Source organism: Enhydra lutris, unplaced genomic scaffold, assembly GCF_002288905.1.
Source record: "Enhydra lutris kenyoni isolate GAN:26980312 unplaced genomic scaffold, ASM228890v2 scaffoldscaffold57, whole genome shotgun sequence".
In the NCBI taxonomy this organism is placed as follows: Eukaryota; Metazoa; Chordata; class Mammalia; order Carnivora; family Mustelidae; genus Enhydra; species Enhydra lutris.
In genome coordinates this window covers 1,489,406-1,504,358 of record NW_019154141.1, presented here as the reverse complement: position 1 = coordinate 1,504,358, position 14,953 = coordinate 1,489,406, and the positions used below count along the sequence as shown (strand labels likewise).

The window sequence follows — 14,953 nt, the reverse complement described above, 5'->3', positions numbered from 1 at the left end:
TTCCCCCTGGAAATTCAACTGAACCGTGAGCCAAGGGCCGAGAAAGTTCACAAGCCCGGCCTGGGGGCTGCTGTGCCTTTCCCCCCACTCAGGAGTAAGATCACAGGCATCTGGGAAGGAGGAACCCAAAGGACCAACTAGATGCGGATCTCTGGGTGGGGAAGCCGGGCTAAAGGGTGGGGTCTGCTTGAGGGAGAGCCTTTGGACGGAAGGGCCCAATGTCTGTGCCCCACAGGCCGTGGCTGGGGTGGGTGCAGTGCAGGGGTGGGAGCACAGCCCAGCAGCTCATTCAGCAGGGGGTTTGGGAGGCTGACAATCCCGGAGCCTTCAGCCCCCGCTCATCCCAGTGGGAGGGTCCTGTTGCGGGGCTTACATTAACTCCGGGACAGCCTGCTTGCTCAAAGGGAAGAGAGGAGCCGGGTTGGAAGGGTTTTTGCTCTACTTTCTTCAGAAATATTTATCAAGATGAGCAGAGAGTACAGGTGAGAGAAGAGAGGGCCATCCAAGTTGAAATCTTGATGTCCCCGGGAGACACAGTGCCACTGGACTGAAAGTCTGGCCTGTGAGCCCAGGGCTGGGGGAGTGGGGGGGGGCAGGGCTGTCACCTGTGGGCCATAGACTTATCACAACGTGTGTGGTGCCTGTGCCCTGGGAGGACCTGGCCTGCAGATGTTTCCAGGGCCAGTGCCTCAGGGATGCTCTGCCCCCCCAGCCCCGGCTCCCACGGACTCTCAAGTTTCTCATGCTCTAAGCCAGGCCAAAATCCACACACCGGTCCGACCCTCTCCCACCTGCGTGAGAAGAGCAGTCTGCCGGCCATTGTGAATCACCATTCGCCCGATTTGGGTGACATTTCTCACATTATACAGTCCTGCCCCCGCCCCCTGCATCTACCTCTCGTTTGGTTTTCACAACAGACATTACGGTAACAGATGATGCTGGAGTGACTTGCGAGCCTGACAGGCGGGAACGAGAAGCTGAGAACAAGGAAAATTTCGACTTGGAACATGCCAGCCCACACTCACGTCTGGGGCTTCAAGGAGCACACGCGTCCCCTAACACGCAGCATTAGAATTGGAAGACGGGCAGAGACTACACCTAACACATAGGGGCCCCGTGTCGGTCGAGGGAACAGCTGGACGGAGGTGATGGGGCAGAAAGAGGCCTCACGCCAGTCTGGCTGCCCGGGAAGCGCGAGAAAGGGGCTCTGGGAGAAGTGAGTTCCTGACAAGCACAGGGGACAGTCGATCACAGAAGGAGGTGGGGCCATTGCCTTGGGGTGGGGGTAGGGGTGTTGATTTTGAGATTGCAGTGAAATGAGCTAGATGTGGGGGTTCAAAACCAGCAGCCCCTGGGCCACCTCTGTAACATGAGTTCCGTTTTTAAAATAATTGTGCCTTTCGAGAGTTCCCGCACTGCCTAGCTGAGGCTCGCCTCCGTCCTCACCATTCCTAGCTGTCTCCACCCGATGACCGTGTGCACGCCTCTTCTTGCCCCTCGGTCTCCTGAAGGCACCTGACTTGGCCAGCCTTGGGCGGAAGGCTCCCCCCTGCTCTTCTCCAGCCCGCAGGCTGTAGTATTTATGGTTCTGCGGGTGCGGGAGGACCATGTAGAACCCACCTCCGTGACGGCTAAAGGATAAGCCCCTTAGGGGATCCCAAGGCTGCAGCATCCTCTAAGCCCCGTGTAATGCCAGGGAGGTGGCAGGGGAGAAGAACTTACAAGGTGCGGTGACCCTCTATGGAAATGAGGAGTCGGGGACAGCCGTGAGTTTGGTTTGGTCGGCGGCGGGGCAAGGCAGGGCCGGGGAAGCGTGCTGTGCAGGAGGGCAGATGGAGGCAATGCACTGAGGGCCGGGATCCTGAGAAACATTGAAGCGGACCTGTCTGCAAGGCAGCTGGACCCGGAGATGAAGCTCCAGAGAACAATCTAGGCTGAAGACCGGCGTGGGCATCACCAGCAAACAGATGGGAAATAAAGTCTCGGGAATGGAGGAGGTTCCCCGACTGGGGAAGAAAGTGGGGAGAAAGGGTGCCCCAGTGATGGCTCCTGGGCAACACAGACATCTGAGAGGAGGCCATGGGATGAGAAGCCCTCAGGAGAACCTGCGGAGGAACCGATGAGCACGGGGGAGCCCGGGGGGAACCAGTGCAGTGTCCGGAGAGAGAAAAGGGGTGGGCTTCGAAAGGAGGGAGCAGCAGAGAGCACCAGAGTTGGCTTTGTTTTTTGTGTGTGTGGGTTTTTTTTTTTTTTTTTTTGGTGTTTAGTCTTTATACACTTAAAGAATTTGGGGGATGCAGGTGACTATATGCACGTGGGTGTTTTCAAAGTGGTTACCCGTCAGATAGCTCCTCTGACACATGGCGTGCACCTGCTTCTTTGACGGAGCTCCTCTCTCAGGTAAGCCTACCTGACCTCGCCCCCACTTCCATCAGTGGGGCTCGGGGTGCCCATCCAGGTAACACGCACTTCAGAGCACCCTGGGGTGCCGCGCCGTGCCCTCGGGCGGCGGGTGCTGGCTCACCTGGCACTCTCGAAGGTGGCAGACGCCGTCTTCCCTACGGCCCCAAATCCAACGCCGACAGCGAGACCCTCTGAAACAGACATTAAAAACAAACACAAAAAACCATGAGGGGTTAGGAGCAACTTTCGAATGAGGCTCGTCGCCCTCACTGTGTCAGCTGTGACTGCTTGAGGCTGTCCTAACAGAAAATCCGCACAACCGGAGTTTCAGCTGGGGGTTGGCCGGCGACGGTCTGCGGGGCAATTCTAGCCCGCTGCCTATGTCTGTTCTTAGCTTGCTAAGAACAATGTTCACATTTTAAATATAAAATATAATATATAACATAAAATATAAAATAAAATATAAATAAAAATTTTTAAATAATTGGAAAAAAAATCAAGTAAAGAATAGTATTTCATGACACATGAAAATTACGTAATTTTAGTGCTCACAAATAAAGCTTCGTTGGCATACCGCCATGCCTGTCGGCGGACAAGTTATCTATGGCTGGTTTTGCACGTCATCAGCAGAGATGAGTAGCTGTGACAGAGACCGTATGGCCCAAAGACCTAAAATATTTACTGTCTGGCCCTTTACAGAAAGAGCTTGATTACTAACTCCTGAGCTAAACACAGAGGGTTTTATTTTCTCAAGAAACATGATATCCAAGGCTGATGGGGTAGCCCAGTGATGTCTTCCCAGACGTCTGAGGAGCCATCTTGAAATGGTAGACTGTCCTAGTCTATCTCCTCTGAGACAGTGTGGCTATTGTCTAGCTTAAGCTTGGGGAAGGACAAGATGATTCCCAAACTCTTTCCAGAAGGACTAGCGAGCCTGCCAAGCTTACCAACACCCTGACTCTGATCACATGTGGAGGACAATGCTGGTCTATAAGAACCTGATGCAGAGGGAAACGTTATGGAAAAATGGAACTGGCCTGGGATAAGAGGGGTAGTCCCATGAGGTTAAAACACTTTCTGATATCTGTGGGAGAGTTTAGAGGCCTGTCTGAATCAAGGCCAGAAAGGGGACTACCAATATTGGTCAGAGTCAAGATGGGACCCCTGGGTGGCTCAGTTGGTTAAGCAGCTGCCTTCGGCTCAGGTCATGAGCCCAGCGTCCTGGGATCGAGTCCCGCATCGGGCTCCTTGCTCAGCAGGGAGCCTACTTCTCCCTCTGCCTCTGCCTGCCATTCTGTCTGCCTGTGCTCGCTCTCTCTCCCTCTCTCTCTAATAAAAAAAAAAAAAAAGAAAGAAAGAAATAAGGGGTTTGGGGGCCAGGAGGAACTTCTGTGTTGTAAAGAGGGAAGAGGGGGAAATCTACCAAGTGAGAAGGGCTTGTCTTCTTTTGGGATTCACTGCCTCTTTGAAATGCCTTTTTGTCCTTTGTGTCCTGTTTCGTTTCATTGGGGCACACTGGGCTTGCGATGGTGACTCTAGGAGGCATGTGGAGATGAAAGGACTCCTCAGACTGGTCCCGTGTTAAGGCCTAAGAGCTTGCCTATAACCCAGTCTGGGTCACCAAGAAACTGCAGTAGGGTATGGCGTTCAAAGACCCTGCTAAGGCAGAAAGCGCTCTTTGTTTGCCTCATTTTCCCCTCTGTGCTTCAGTTTCCTGGGGGGGCGGGGCTCAGTGGAGGCTATAGCCACTGGAGGCTGCTCACTGAGAATTTGGGATTCTGATACTCCGTATTTCTATGCTTCCCATATTTCTCATAATGACCAATGACGACATACAGAATCCTAGGACTTTAGAGGGGAGAAACCCCAAGGATCACGTGGCATGACTCTTGGGCCGCCGTCAGACTCAGACTTTAGGGGTTTGGGGGAGTGTGTTTCTGAAACCAGACAGCACCCTCCCAGCATGCATGGCACGCAGCGTAGCCAACCGCTGACAAGCCCCTGAGACAGCGCCTCTAATGAGCTCTGGGGCTGAGACGGCCAGCCAAGCCAACACTGCCAGACGTTTCAAAATTGAGCTTTTAAAAATGGATTTATGTTTGTTTGATTTTTAAGGCTCCTAATGTAAATTCTTCACAAAGGCCGAAGCTCCATTTAGCATGTCTTTCCCCTGAGATGAATCTGATCCTATATTAAGCTTTGGATTCAAGACCTTAATGTCACTGTGGTCTTTCTTTTGAGAAATGGGGGGCCGGTGGCCACTTGCGGGCCAGACGCTGGGCTAGACACATGAAGGAAAGGTGGGAATCATCCCCTCTTCTTCCCCAATGGAGAGGAAAGGTGAGGGGGAGCTGGTCTGAGAGCCCAGGCGGGCTCGGATTCTGAGGTCCAAGCTCTTCCTTCTCCCTGGTTGTGCGTTCTTTTCCATCTCTTTCAGAAATGTCCTCTGAGGGTGCAGAGGAAACCACAACTCCAGGGAGGCCCTTGGATGCACATTCACCGTCTCCAGATTTGCCTGATGTACCCGACAAGCTTCCAAAAGGAGTGTCCTAGGTGAGGGGCTGGGTAGTGGGAGAGCTGGATTTCAGGCTGGGCTGGGAGGGCTATGTCTGGGGGTTCCAGGCATCCTTTCCAGCAGGATGGAGGAAGCCCTTTTTTATGCATCTTCTGAGTCTCAGAAAGCTGGAGGACATCGAGTTGCCTCCATCTGGCCAGTCTCCTACCATCAGCAAGTCCACTGTTTACAGACCTGCTGTTCTCAACTTTGTTTCGTGCCAACACAGCCGAGAGCTCAACCCACTCTCAGAGGTAACTGTGGGTCTCCCAGGCAGAGAGCTTCACCGGGGACACCTGCTCCCCCACCCCCGCCAGGTGTCAAAATCTAGGGAGGACCTAAGGGGTGTTTTACGACACCAGAGGGGCACATCCCTCCCTTCCTTTGAAAAAACTTTCCTTTTCCAAACTATAAACAACAGTGGGTCTACTCTTTTGTTAAAGATGTTGCTCTAATTAGTCATTTTAAGTAAATGATGGTGCAGACCAGAGGCACAGGACCTATATTAATTAGCAAACTAAGGCCTTCCTGTTATTTGGAGAAAGTCCCAGCACTCTGACTTACATAAATGCCCTCAGTAGCTCTGGGAGGTTGGGCAGGGGAGTACCCAGTTAAGGCAGGAGAAAACGCAGCCGCTCCCAGGGACACGAGCCTCGAGAAGCCGAGCCAACCCTTGAATCTCAAGCCCCCACTCTCCCCCGCCCCCACCCTGCAAACCTGCGCTTGCAGCTTTCTCCCAGGTGCGGGTGGCAGGAGCTGGCATCTGAATCCGTGCCCCAAAGAGGTTTGGCGCAAAATGAATGCACAGTCCCTCTGCCCCCACCCTGCTGGGAAGAACTGCAAAATGAGCCCATCCCTCCTCTTGGCTCTGCCCTGGGCTGGGGGGGAGGGGGGGACAAATTCCCCCAGCCCCTAAAGTGCAAGCTGCTATGGGAGGGGAGGGGGCCAAAGCCCTTCTCCCCCCGACCCCACCCCCAAACCCCGCCAGGGGAAGGAGAGGCAATGGGGAAAGGGAACACAGTGGCTGCCCTGTCTGAAGGTAGGATAACACCCGGGAGAGAAACGAACGAAAGACCAAGACAAATTACCCGCCCAGAGAGAACATAAATAAGAGAATTAAGGCAGATACTTAAGATCCACAGATGGTAGAAAGAACCCGCTGGGTGGAAAAGGAGCAGAGGAAAAAAGTGCGGACTGGAGCTCACACCCCAGGTGTTCCCCAAAAGTGCAAATTAGGAAGGTAATTAAGACAAGAAACCAAAGTGACTGGAATGTTATCAGGAAGCCATTGGCTCTCCTCACACCTCCTGCTATTAACTCGGTGCAAAGAGAGAAGATAAACGCCAGCCCTGTAGTGGGGGTCTGGATGCAGAGCCCTCAGGACCAGCGGGGAACAGGCTCTGGGGCCCGGCCCACCCACTCCTCTCTTCTGCAGGAAGGAGGGGTGTGTGGAAGGGCCTGTGGTGGGTGGGCAGGGAGGGTGTAGGGGACGGAGGCGGGGTGTGGGTGTCCATCTCTCCAGCTGCCCGCCCTTCCGAATCTCCATCCCTCCTTGTTACCCACTGGGGAAGAGAACAAAGAAGTTACGGCTCAGGTCCTGGTAGACTGTTCAAGGTTCCTAGAAAAATGAAAGGAGAACGATGATGTGCTCAGAGCGGCTTTCTCACTGTTGACCTTGCGTCATAGGAGGCTGGCCTGGGTGTCGCCCAATGCCGAGTGCCATCCCTGGCCTCTGGCCACTAGATGCTGGCAACACCCAGGAGTGGTGCTAATCAAAATGTCTCCAGGCACTGCTACATGTCCCCTGGGGAAAAACCGTACCCTGTTGAGAACTACCAGCCTCCCACCAAGAGGTACTCTTCATCAGTTTTATTTTATTTTTTTTTTTTTAAAGATTTTATTTATTTATTTGACAGAGAGAGAGAGATCACAAGTAGGCAGAGAGAGGAGGAAGCAGGCTCCCCGCTGAGCAGAGAGCCCGATGCGGGCCTCGATCCCAGGACCCTGAGATCATGACCTGAGCCGAAGGCAGAGGCTTTAACCCACTGAGCCACCCAGGTGCCCTCTTCATCAGTTTTAAACTATTCTAGAACATTCTAAGAGTTTAAGTAGGTGGTAGGAAAGCGAACAGTTAAAAATGAGTGTCTTGGTCCACTGGGGTTGCTGTCACGAAATGCCGTAAGTGGGATGGCAGATAAGTCACACGGATCCATTTTTCACAGTTCTGGAGGCTGGAAAGCCCGAGATCAGGATGCTGGCAGACGGACCTCCGGTGAGAGCCTGCTTCCTGGTTCAGCGACATGTCCTCACGTGGTCAAAGGGACAGGGACCCTTCAGGAATCTCTGCAGTAAGACACTGATCCCTGAGCTCCACTCTTGTGACCTAAGCATCTCCTGATACCATCACATCGGGGTGCAGGATTTCCATGTATGAATTTGGGGAGGACACAAACATTCAGACCACACAGCAACCAATATTTTCTTTTTCCATCAAGGGCTCACCATTTCTTCACTTTCAAAGTCACGGCTGGTGTCGGGGGTGGGACTGTGAAGGTCTTCTGCAGGAGACCTTGCCAGCCTCCGAAACGGTGACATCTGTGACATTTCAGTGCTGTCTGACGGTCACGGCTATCAGGTCTCGCGGGGGGATGGGAGGGAATGCCAGGACAGGAGTGCAGAGAAATGCGGTATCTGGTTCAGCAGGGCTGCTGTGGGGACACGCTTCCTCTCCCTGCCTGGTTACACTCCTCCACACGTGTGCACAGCTGTCATGTGGTCTCAGCAAGAGAGATGCTTCTGAAATACAATCTGGCTGTCCAGGGGCACTCAGGGCAGGGCTGAAGACGGCGGGGGTCTCACATCCCTGCTCTGGGCTCTGCGACTGTCTCCCCGCAGCTCCTGATCACAGGCCTCTTGGGTGGCTTTCGTGCTGGGGGCTATTACCAGGCTCGCCGCGAGCTGAAACCTTGTCTGTTCACGTCTGCGCTGCTGGGAAGCCTCAGTTCTCCCTCCGGCATCCAGGCTGTTCCTTCCTTGCATCTCGGGATGGTCCTGCGGGGGCCACGGGATCTCCGGGGTACGTGCCACTCAGTGCTCTGGTGGGGTCTCTGGCAGATGCGCTCATGCTACCAGTTCTAGACGGCACAGGCAAAAGCCGTCAGAGAAGGTCAGCACAGAGGCCAGCAGGAAATGAGGGGGAGGTTAGGACTTTTTCTCCTTGACTTAAAAAGTATGAAAAGTAAGACAGCAGCTCACATCCTGGAGGGCTCAATATTATCAAACAAGGCCACAGGGGCACCTGGCGGGCTCAGTCCGTGGAATAGGTGACTCTTATGCGCAGGGTTGTGAGTTCGAGCCCCACGTCAGGTATACGGGTTACTTAGAAATAAAATCTTAAAAAACCAACCAACCAACCAACAAACAACATACCCACCACCACCAATCCCAAAGGCAGAGAAATGATATGAAATAGAATGGCTTCCTTGTTCTCATCTCCACTGAGGACAGAACGAGAGGAGATGACTCTCCAGTTGCTCCCAGAGGCGGGGAGAAATTACCTTGAGGAAGGAGGGCTCTGAAATGTCTGACTACAGGGACACTGAGACTATCATTCCCTAGGAGAAGGGGGGTGACTGCAGCGGCTGAGCGGCTCCCCAGGCTGGGATGACTGTGGATGCCGAGAGCAGGCTAGGCTGAAAGGAATAGGGAGGTTGGCATTGTCAAGGTGACCCTTCTGGCCAGATGACACGCAACTCGAAATATGGGCTCAGTCCTGGGAGCGAGGTCGAGCAGCCACATACCACATTCCCGGGTCCTCGTGGGCTACTTACTGAAAAACAGAGAGGGGCGCCTGGGTGGCACAGTTGGTTAAGGGTCTGACTCTTGGTTTCAGCTCAGGTTGTGATCTCAGGGTGCTGGGATTGAGCCCTGCATCAGGCTCCACGTTTAGCAGGGAGTCTGCTGGACAATTCTCCCTCTCCCTCTGCCCCTCCCCTGCTTACGTGCTCACACACTCTCTCTCAAAAGTAAGTAAATTTTTTTAAAAAAAGATGGAGATATAACCATCTGGAACATCCGTGGTTGGAGGGGACCATGTGGGCAATGGGGGCCGTGAGGAAGAGGGTGTGCCCACTCCCAGGGGCAGCGCGAGCCTCCAGGGCTGCTGGGTGAGCTCAGTGCTGATTGCTCCCTGGTCCTGCCCATCTGGGCACCACTGCTGGGCCGGGAGAGGGGCAGTGTCCATCACACTCCAGGGGGGATTTCCTGGCCATAAGGGCTTGCTTTTGGCTGTCGGGAGGGTTGACCCATCTGGCCTAGACACCCCTGCTGTCTGTATTTCTACTCTGAACCCTCAGCTTGGCTGAGCCTTCTGGGGAGACTGGCCCACAATACACCGATTCCCCGACTTGGCCCATCCTTGGCCGCACACAGAGTTCCAGCAGAAAGGGAAACCAGGAAGGTGGGATTTCTGACCGTGTTACACGTTCACGTAATAGGATGTTGGTACAACCAGCCAGGTACTGCCACAGAATCCCCGTGGAGCCTGGCAACCGCCCTGGGAAGGAGAAAAATGATCTACTTAGGGTCATTTTTCTGAAAAAGTAGTTCAACACACTTTCTAATACGGATGACTAGCCCTGCTACTCGTATTGGGTAAAGTCAAGTGCTGGGAAAGATGAGAAACACAGGTGTTCCTGAAGAGTCCAATTTAACTCACATTCCTATAGATGTCAGTAGTCGTATCTTAAGAGTTTACTAAGAGATCTTGATAACTGAAGAACTCCAACACGGATCACCCTCTAATTATAATAAGCACTCCGTAATTAATGTTTGCAAGTGTGCTTTTGGCAAATTCTGCTGTCCCCAGTGAAAGACTCAAAGAAACTGCTTTCCTGAGACCCTGCCCCCTCCCACCCCCGCAGACGGCAGAGAAGGAGGCATCTCCTCATTGGTAGGAACGAGGACAGATGATACAGCCACATCTTTAAACAGCAAGTGAAGGCACTTTGTTTAATACCCATGTCCAAGAGTCAATTTCAATTTGCTTCAGTTTTCAGCAGCCAGAGAAAGATCAGATCCCCATGTTCCCGTGGAGGAAAAGGGAGGAATGTCTCTGCTGGTACAGATAATGCTGAGCTATTCCAACCCACAAGCCCTACTTCATGCCCAGACTCAGGCCTCTAGCCAGGTCCCCTCACCCTGCACCCCTGCGGCCACAGTGGGCAATGCCCTCCAGCTAGAGGATTAACCTGCAGGCCCAGGGCCAGACCAGGTGTGCGGCAGAGGGTCAGACCAGGTGCGGTAGAGAGGCCAGGCCAGGTGCGGTAGAGAGGCCAGGCCAGGTGCGGTAGTGGGGCCAGGCCAGGTCGGTGGTGGGGTCAGACCAGGTGCGGTAGAGAGGCCAGGCCAGGTGCAGTAGAGAGGCCAGAGAGCACGGTGGTCTCTGCTCTCTGAGCCTCTGCCTAATCACGTGGTCCCTGAGCTTCCTCTCCCCACCTCCAAAAGTTCAGGCATGCAGGGAAGCATCTGGTTGCTCAGATCTGACAAATTCACACTAGTTAAGTGCATAAGGTTCTGTTCTGTAATTTACCAACAACTCCTTGTGGGGCTTTGGGAAGCACCGAGAACCTAAGAAGCTCCACAACCGTGACGAGGCAGGACGGACACCAGGCAGCCCAGGTGTGGCCGGCGTCGAATGATTTCCCGGCACAAGCACGCCCGCGATGGGTGGGCTCATCTGAAGCCAGGGGCGCAGTTCCACTACGTGCTGCCCGACCCCAGGCACCGAGGAGGCCCCCAGCACCGCGCCGGAGTCTGAAGGCTCCCTCTCCCCAACTCCCAGTCGGGGAAAACGATGCTGAGGTGGGACAGAGCTCCAAGACAGAGGCGGGAAGCATAGACACAGCCATCCCAGGGCACCATCCCTGTCTCGGAGTTCCACAAACTGCTGGAAGGAAGTCACAGCAGGAACGGAGCCCGAGAACCGCCCCCCGGAAGCGTGTGCCGCGGCGGACAGCATCACACACAGACACACAGCCAACAGCCCAGCGTCTCATGGGCTTCTCCCCACAAAGACTGGGGACTCCTGGGATCAGGCGAAGCCAGGGGATCAGCACGCCACGGTCGCTGCTCCTGATTCCGTGGGAATGACCCTGCCCAGAGGACCTCGCGGCCCTAGGGAGGCAGGAGGTAGCTGACCCCCGCTGGCCCCCGAAAGAAGGGTCCCATCGCCGGAGGGCGGAGCTGCCTTGCCAAAGGGACAGGCAGCCTGGGGGCTGCCTGCCTGCAGGGGTGGGTGCACCCGTAGGCCATGGGTGGGGTATGTCAAGCTCTTGGACATGCTTGAATGTGGGACCCTCGGAGGTAGGAGGTGGGGCTGACTCCTGGTTTTGTAACTCACGTGGACCGGAGGCCGAAAGAAATGGGGGAGGGGAGAACCGTATCAACCCCCCTGAAGGACTTACAAGTGAAATTAGGGTCTGGCAGCTCTTTCGGGATGATGGATGACCTAAGGCACGGGTTCATGTATCAGTCCCCGTACCGGACTCCCACCCGAGTATTTCTAACAGCCAGGCAGGGGGTGACGTCTCAGACCACACAGCTGTGTTCTGCTCCGCCGACGGCAGGGAGTATAAAATGCCTGTATGAAGGCAGGGGCCGTATCTTTCTTAAGGGGAGCAGCAGCATTTCACAAGAATGTAAGCAGAGGAGGAAAATAACCGCCTGCCTTCTCCACCCAGCTCTGCCATCGCCATGTGCCCGGGGGCGGCTCGTGGGCTCCGCAGTGTGGGCGGTCATGGCCATTACGTGTGAACCCACCCTCTGGCCAGGGAGACGGTGTAGCGGCATGGGAAGGGAGGCGGCAACAGATAAGGCGAACTGGATCCTGGAAGTGTCTGTGTCTGTCTTTCACTTAGCCCTGAAGCTGGAGCCTGGCTGCCCGTCGGTCCCTCCCATGGGTATGCGAGATACGTCGACATCCTTTCAATACCCCACTATCTTCCTAAAGCCGTTTGGGTTCTCACTCTGCAACTTGTAGCCAACAGACTCAATAATTCGGCCAAAGTCTGCCCTAGGTGCTCTATGTTGATTATCTAAATTGGTCTAATCTAACCCTAATTCAATTGCAAAATTGATATTGTTATTGTTGTTGTTTTTTCCCAGAGAGGTGAACCGGGGTTCAGAGTGGTCGAGCAACACACCCAAAGTCACACAGCCCTTAAGAGGTTTAGCCTACACGTTCCTAGGCTTTTTCATAGCGCGCCCCACTGACTCCTCTGTTTAGTTGACCATCAGGCCTCCTCTCCTGCTTAGGACTCAAAGGACTAAGAATGGCATTAATGCCAGCAAGAGTACCCATTGGGGCACTATATTTAATTTGGTCTTTTCAAGAACCCCACGAGATGGGTACTGCCCTTAGCCCTTTTAGAGACATGGGGACTGGTATCTAAGGCTGCACGCGCTCTTCCTTGCCCATATCGCCTTCCATGACTCCCACTATCGCTACTTCCGCTGCGACTATCTCTGTATATTCGAATATCCTTTTCTTTTCCTAAGACTTTAGGCATATCAAAATGTTCTTTTTTTTTTTTAAGATTTTATTTATCTGACAGAGATCACAAGTAGGCAGAGAGAGAAAGAGAGGAGGAAGCAGGCTCCCCACTAAGCAGAGAGCCCGATGCGGAGTTCAATCTCAGGACCCTGGGATCATGACCCGAGCTGAAGGCAGAGGCTTTAACCCACGGAGCCACCCAGGCACCCCTCATTTTATATTCTTACTTTGAATCTAAGAAATGGTTATTTTAAGTTATGCTATGCACTACTTTTTAACCAAAGCAATACACCTACACGTGGAAGAAAACATCATGTTCAGCAAAGTCTAAAGAAATAAATCTCCCCTTGTCCGCTCCCTACCCCTAGTTCCACGCCTAAGGAGCAATGTACTTTTCTAAGTTCTAGCTTCTCCATCTCCAGTGGGTACCACTGTAACTTTACATAACTTTAAATATTAATACCTTTGTTTCTTTAATGTATCACACTCTTGATTTAGTTGGCTGAGAGCAATGCTGCTTTCTACTCTGCTCAGCCTTGTAAAAGTTGAAGAATTCAGAGTCCTTTCTTCCCACCTCTGCTCTATGAAAGCTGTCCCGTTTGGTACTTGTTCTGCAGATACAGCTCATCTAAGGTACATTCCCAGGTCAGTTCAAAAAATGGCAATCCAATAAAAACGGAGTTTACGATAGTGGGGTGCTAACGTATGTTCTTTACAAACCAGGTTGCTATTGGAAGAGAAGGAAAGATACTCCTAAGGCTTTAAACTCTTCCCATTTGAAGAAAATGGTCCCAGGAATCAAGGCCCAATGGATTCTTTCTTGATTCTTTCTGGTGTCCGTCTTATCTTCTAGATATTAACTGGAATACCTTTCTTCCTTCCTTCCCCTTTCCCCCTCCCTCCCTCTCTTTCTTATATTGTTTCTTTTTTTTTTTAAGATTTTATTTATTTATTTGACAGACAGAGATTATAAGTAGGCAGAGAGGCAGGCAGAGAGAGAGGAGGAAGCAGGCTCCCCGCGGAGCAGAGAGCCCGATGTGGGGCTTGATCCCAGGACCCTGGGAGCATGACCAGAGCCGAAGGCGCCCCTCTTGTTTCTTTTAACGGCAGTAAATACACACGTCATCAAATTTACCACTTTAGCCGTGTTGAAGTGTATGGTTCAGTGGTGTTAAGGTCATTCACACGCTTGCGCACTGGCCACCACCACCTTTCCAGAACTCTTTTTCTCCTGTGAAACTGAAACCAGTCCCCCATTGAGCACTAACTCCCATTTCCCCCTCTAGCCCAGCCTCCATCAACCACCACCCCACCTCCGTCTCTATGAATGTGACTTCTTTAGTGATCTCCTATAAGAAGAATCACACAGGGACACCAGGCTGGCTCAGTCAGTGAAGCATCTGGTTTCGGCTCAGGTGAAGGGATCGAGCTCTGCTTTGGGCTCCACGCTCAGGGGGGTATCTGCTTGTCCCTCTCCCTCTGCCCCTCCCCCCCACGCTCACTTGCACTCTTGCTATCTTAAATAAATAAAATATTTTTAAAAATAAGAGGAATCTCACAGGCAACTTCTCCAGATGCCACGTGTTCCTTCTTCATTTTGTTATGGGGTGTCCTTGAGCCGGGGGATGTATGCTGATATACTTCGGAGTCTGCCACGTGTAAAAGTCGAATTTTGATTTTGTTTCATAACTTAATAGTTTGGCCTGATAGGAAATGCTAGGTCCCAAATGACCTCTCCTCAACATCTCAAAGGCATTGTTCCACTCTCTTCCAGTATCCAGGGCTGCTGCTGGGAAGTCTGATGTTAATTTAATTCTCAGTTCCTTGCAGTTAAACTGATTTTTCTCTCCGGAAGCTCTTACATGTTTTCATCTTTGTTTTGGAGTTTTTAAATCCCACCAAGATCTGTCTAAGGGGGAGGCTTTATTCATTCATCCGCAGGTTTAGGTGGGCCCTTTCAATCTGCAAGTTGTGCGTTCTCTTTAACTTAAATACTTCTTGGCGTCTCTACTCATATTTTACATCTTGGACTTCGTGTCTGTGAACTAGAGAATTGTTTTCTACTTAACTTCCCCAATGACCAGCTTGGCCTTTCATCCAGAATGTTCTTACCAGTCTATCCATTTAACTTGAAAAACAAACAAACAAACAACAACTTTATGGCAATCCCAAGCAGGGATGCAGCGATGGTATAAGCAGGTATGACCCACACAAGGGGTACAGTGATGGTGTGAGCAGGTATGACACACACAAGGGGTACAGTGATGGTGTGAACAGGTGTGACTCACACACACAAGGGTCCGACAATGGTGTGAGCACATACGAGCTCATACCCACTGGAGTGCAGCAATGGTATGACTGACAGGGAGCCTGTGGAGACGTGAGTGTGTACACACACAAATTCACACACAGACATGAGCAGAAACAGCTGCAGGATGGCCTCA

At 52.5% G+C, this 14,953-nt stretch overlaps 1 protein-coding gene across 3 annotated transcripts in view; it reads right to left on the bottom strand.

Moving 5' to 3' along the window:
* Positions 1-14,953, bottom strand: part of LOC111158193 (solute carrier family 39 member 11) — a 322,724-nt gene that overhangs the window by 59,132 nt on the left and 248,639 nt on the right. For all 3 annotated transcript variants that reach the window (XM_022520108.1, XM_022520107.1, XM_022520109.1), the window contains exon 7: positions 2,525-2,594. In XM_022520108.1, the coding sequence (XP_022375816.1) occupies positions 2,525-2,594 (70 nt within the window). The remainder of the gene's footprint in view (positions 1-2,524; positions 2,595-14,953) is intronic.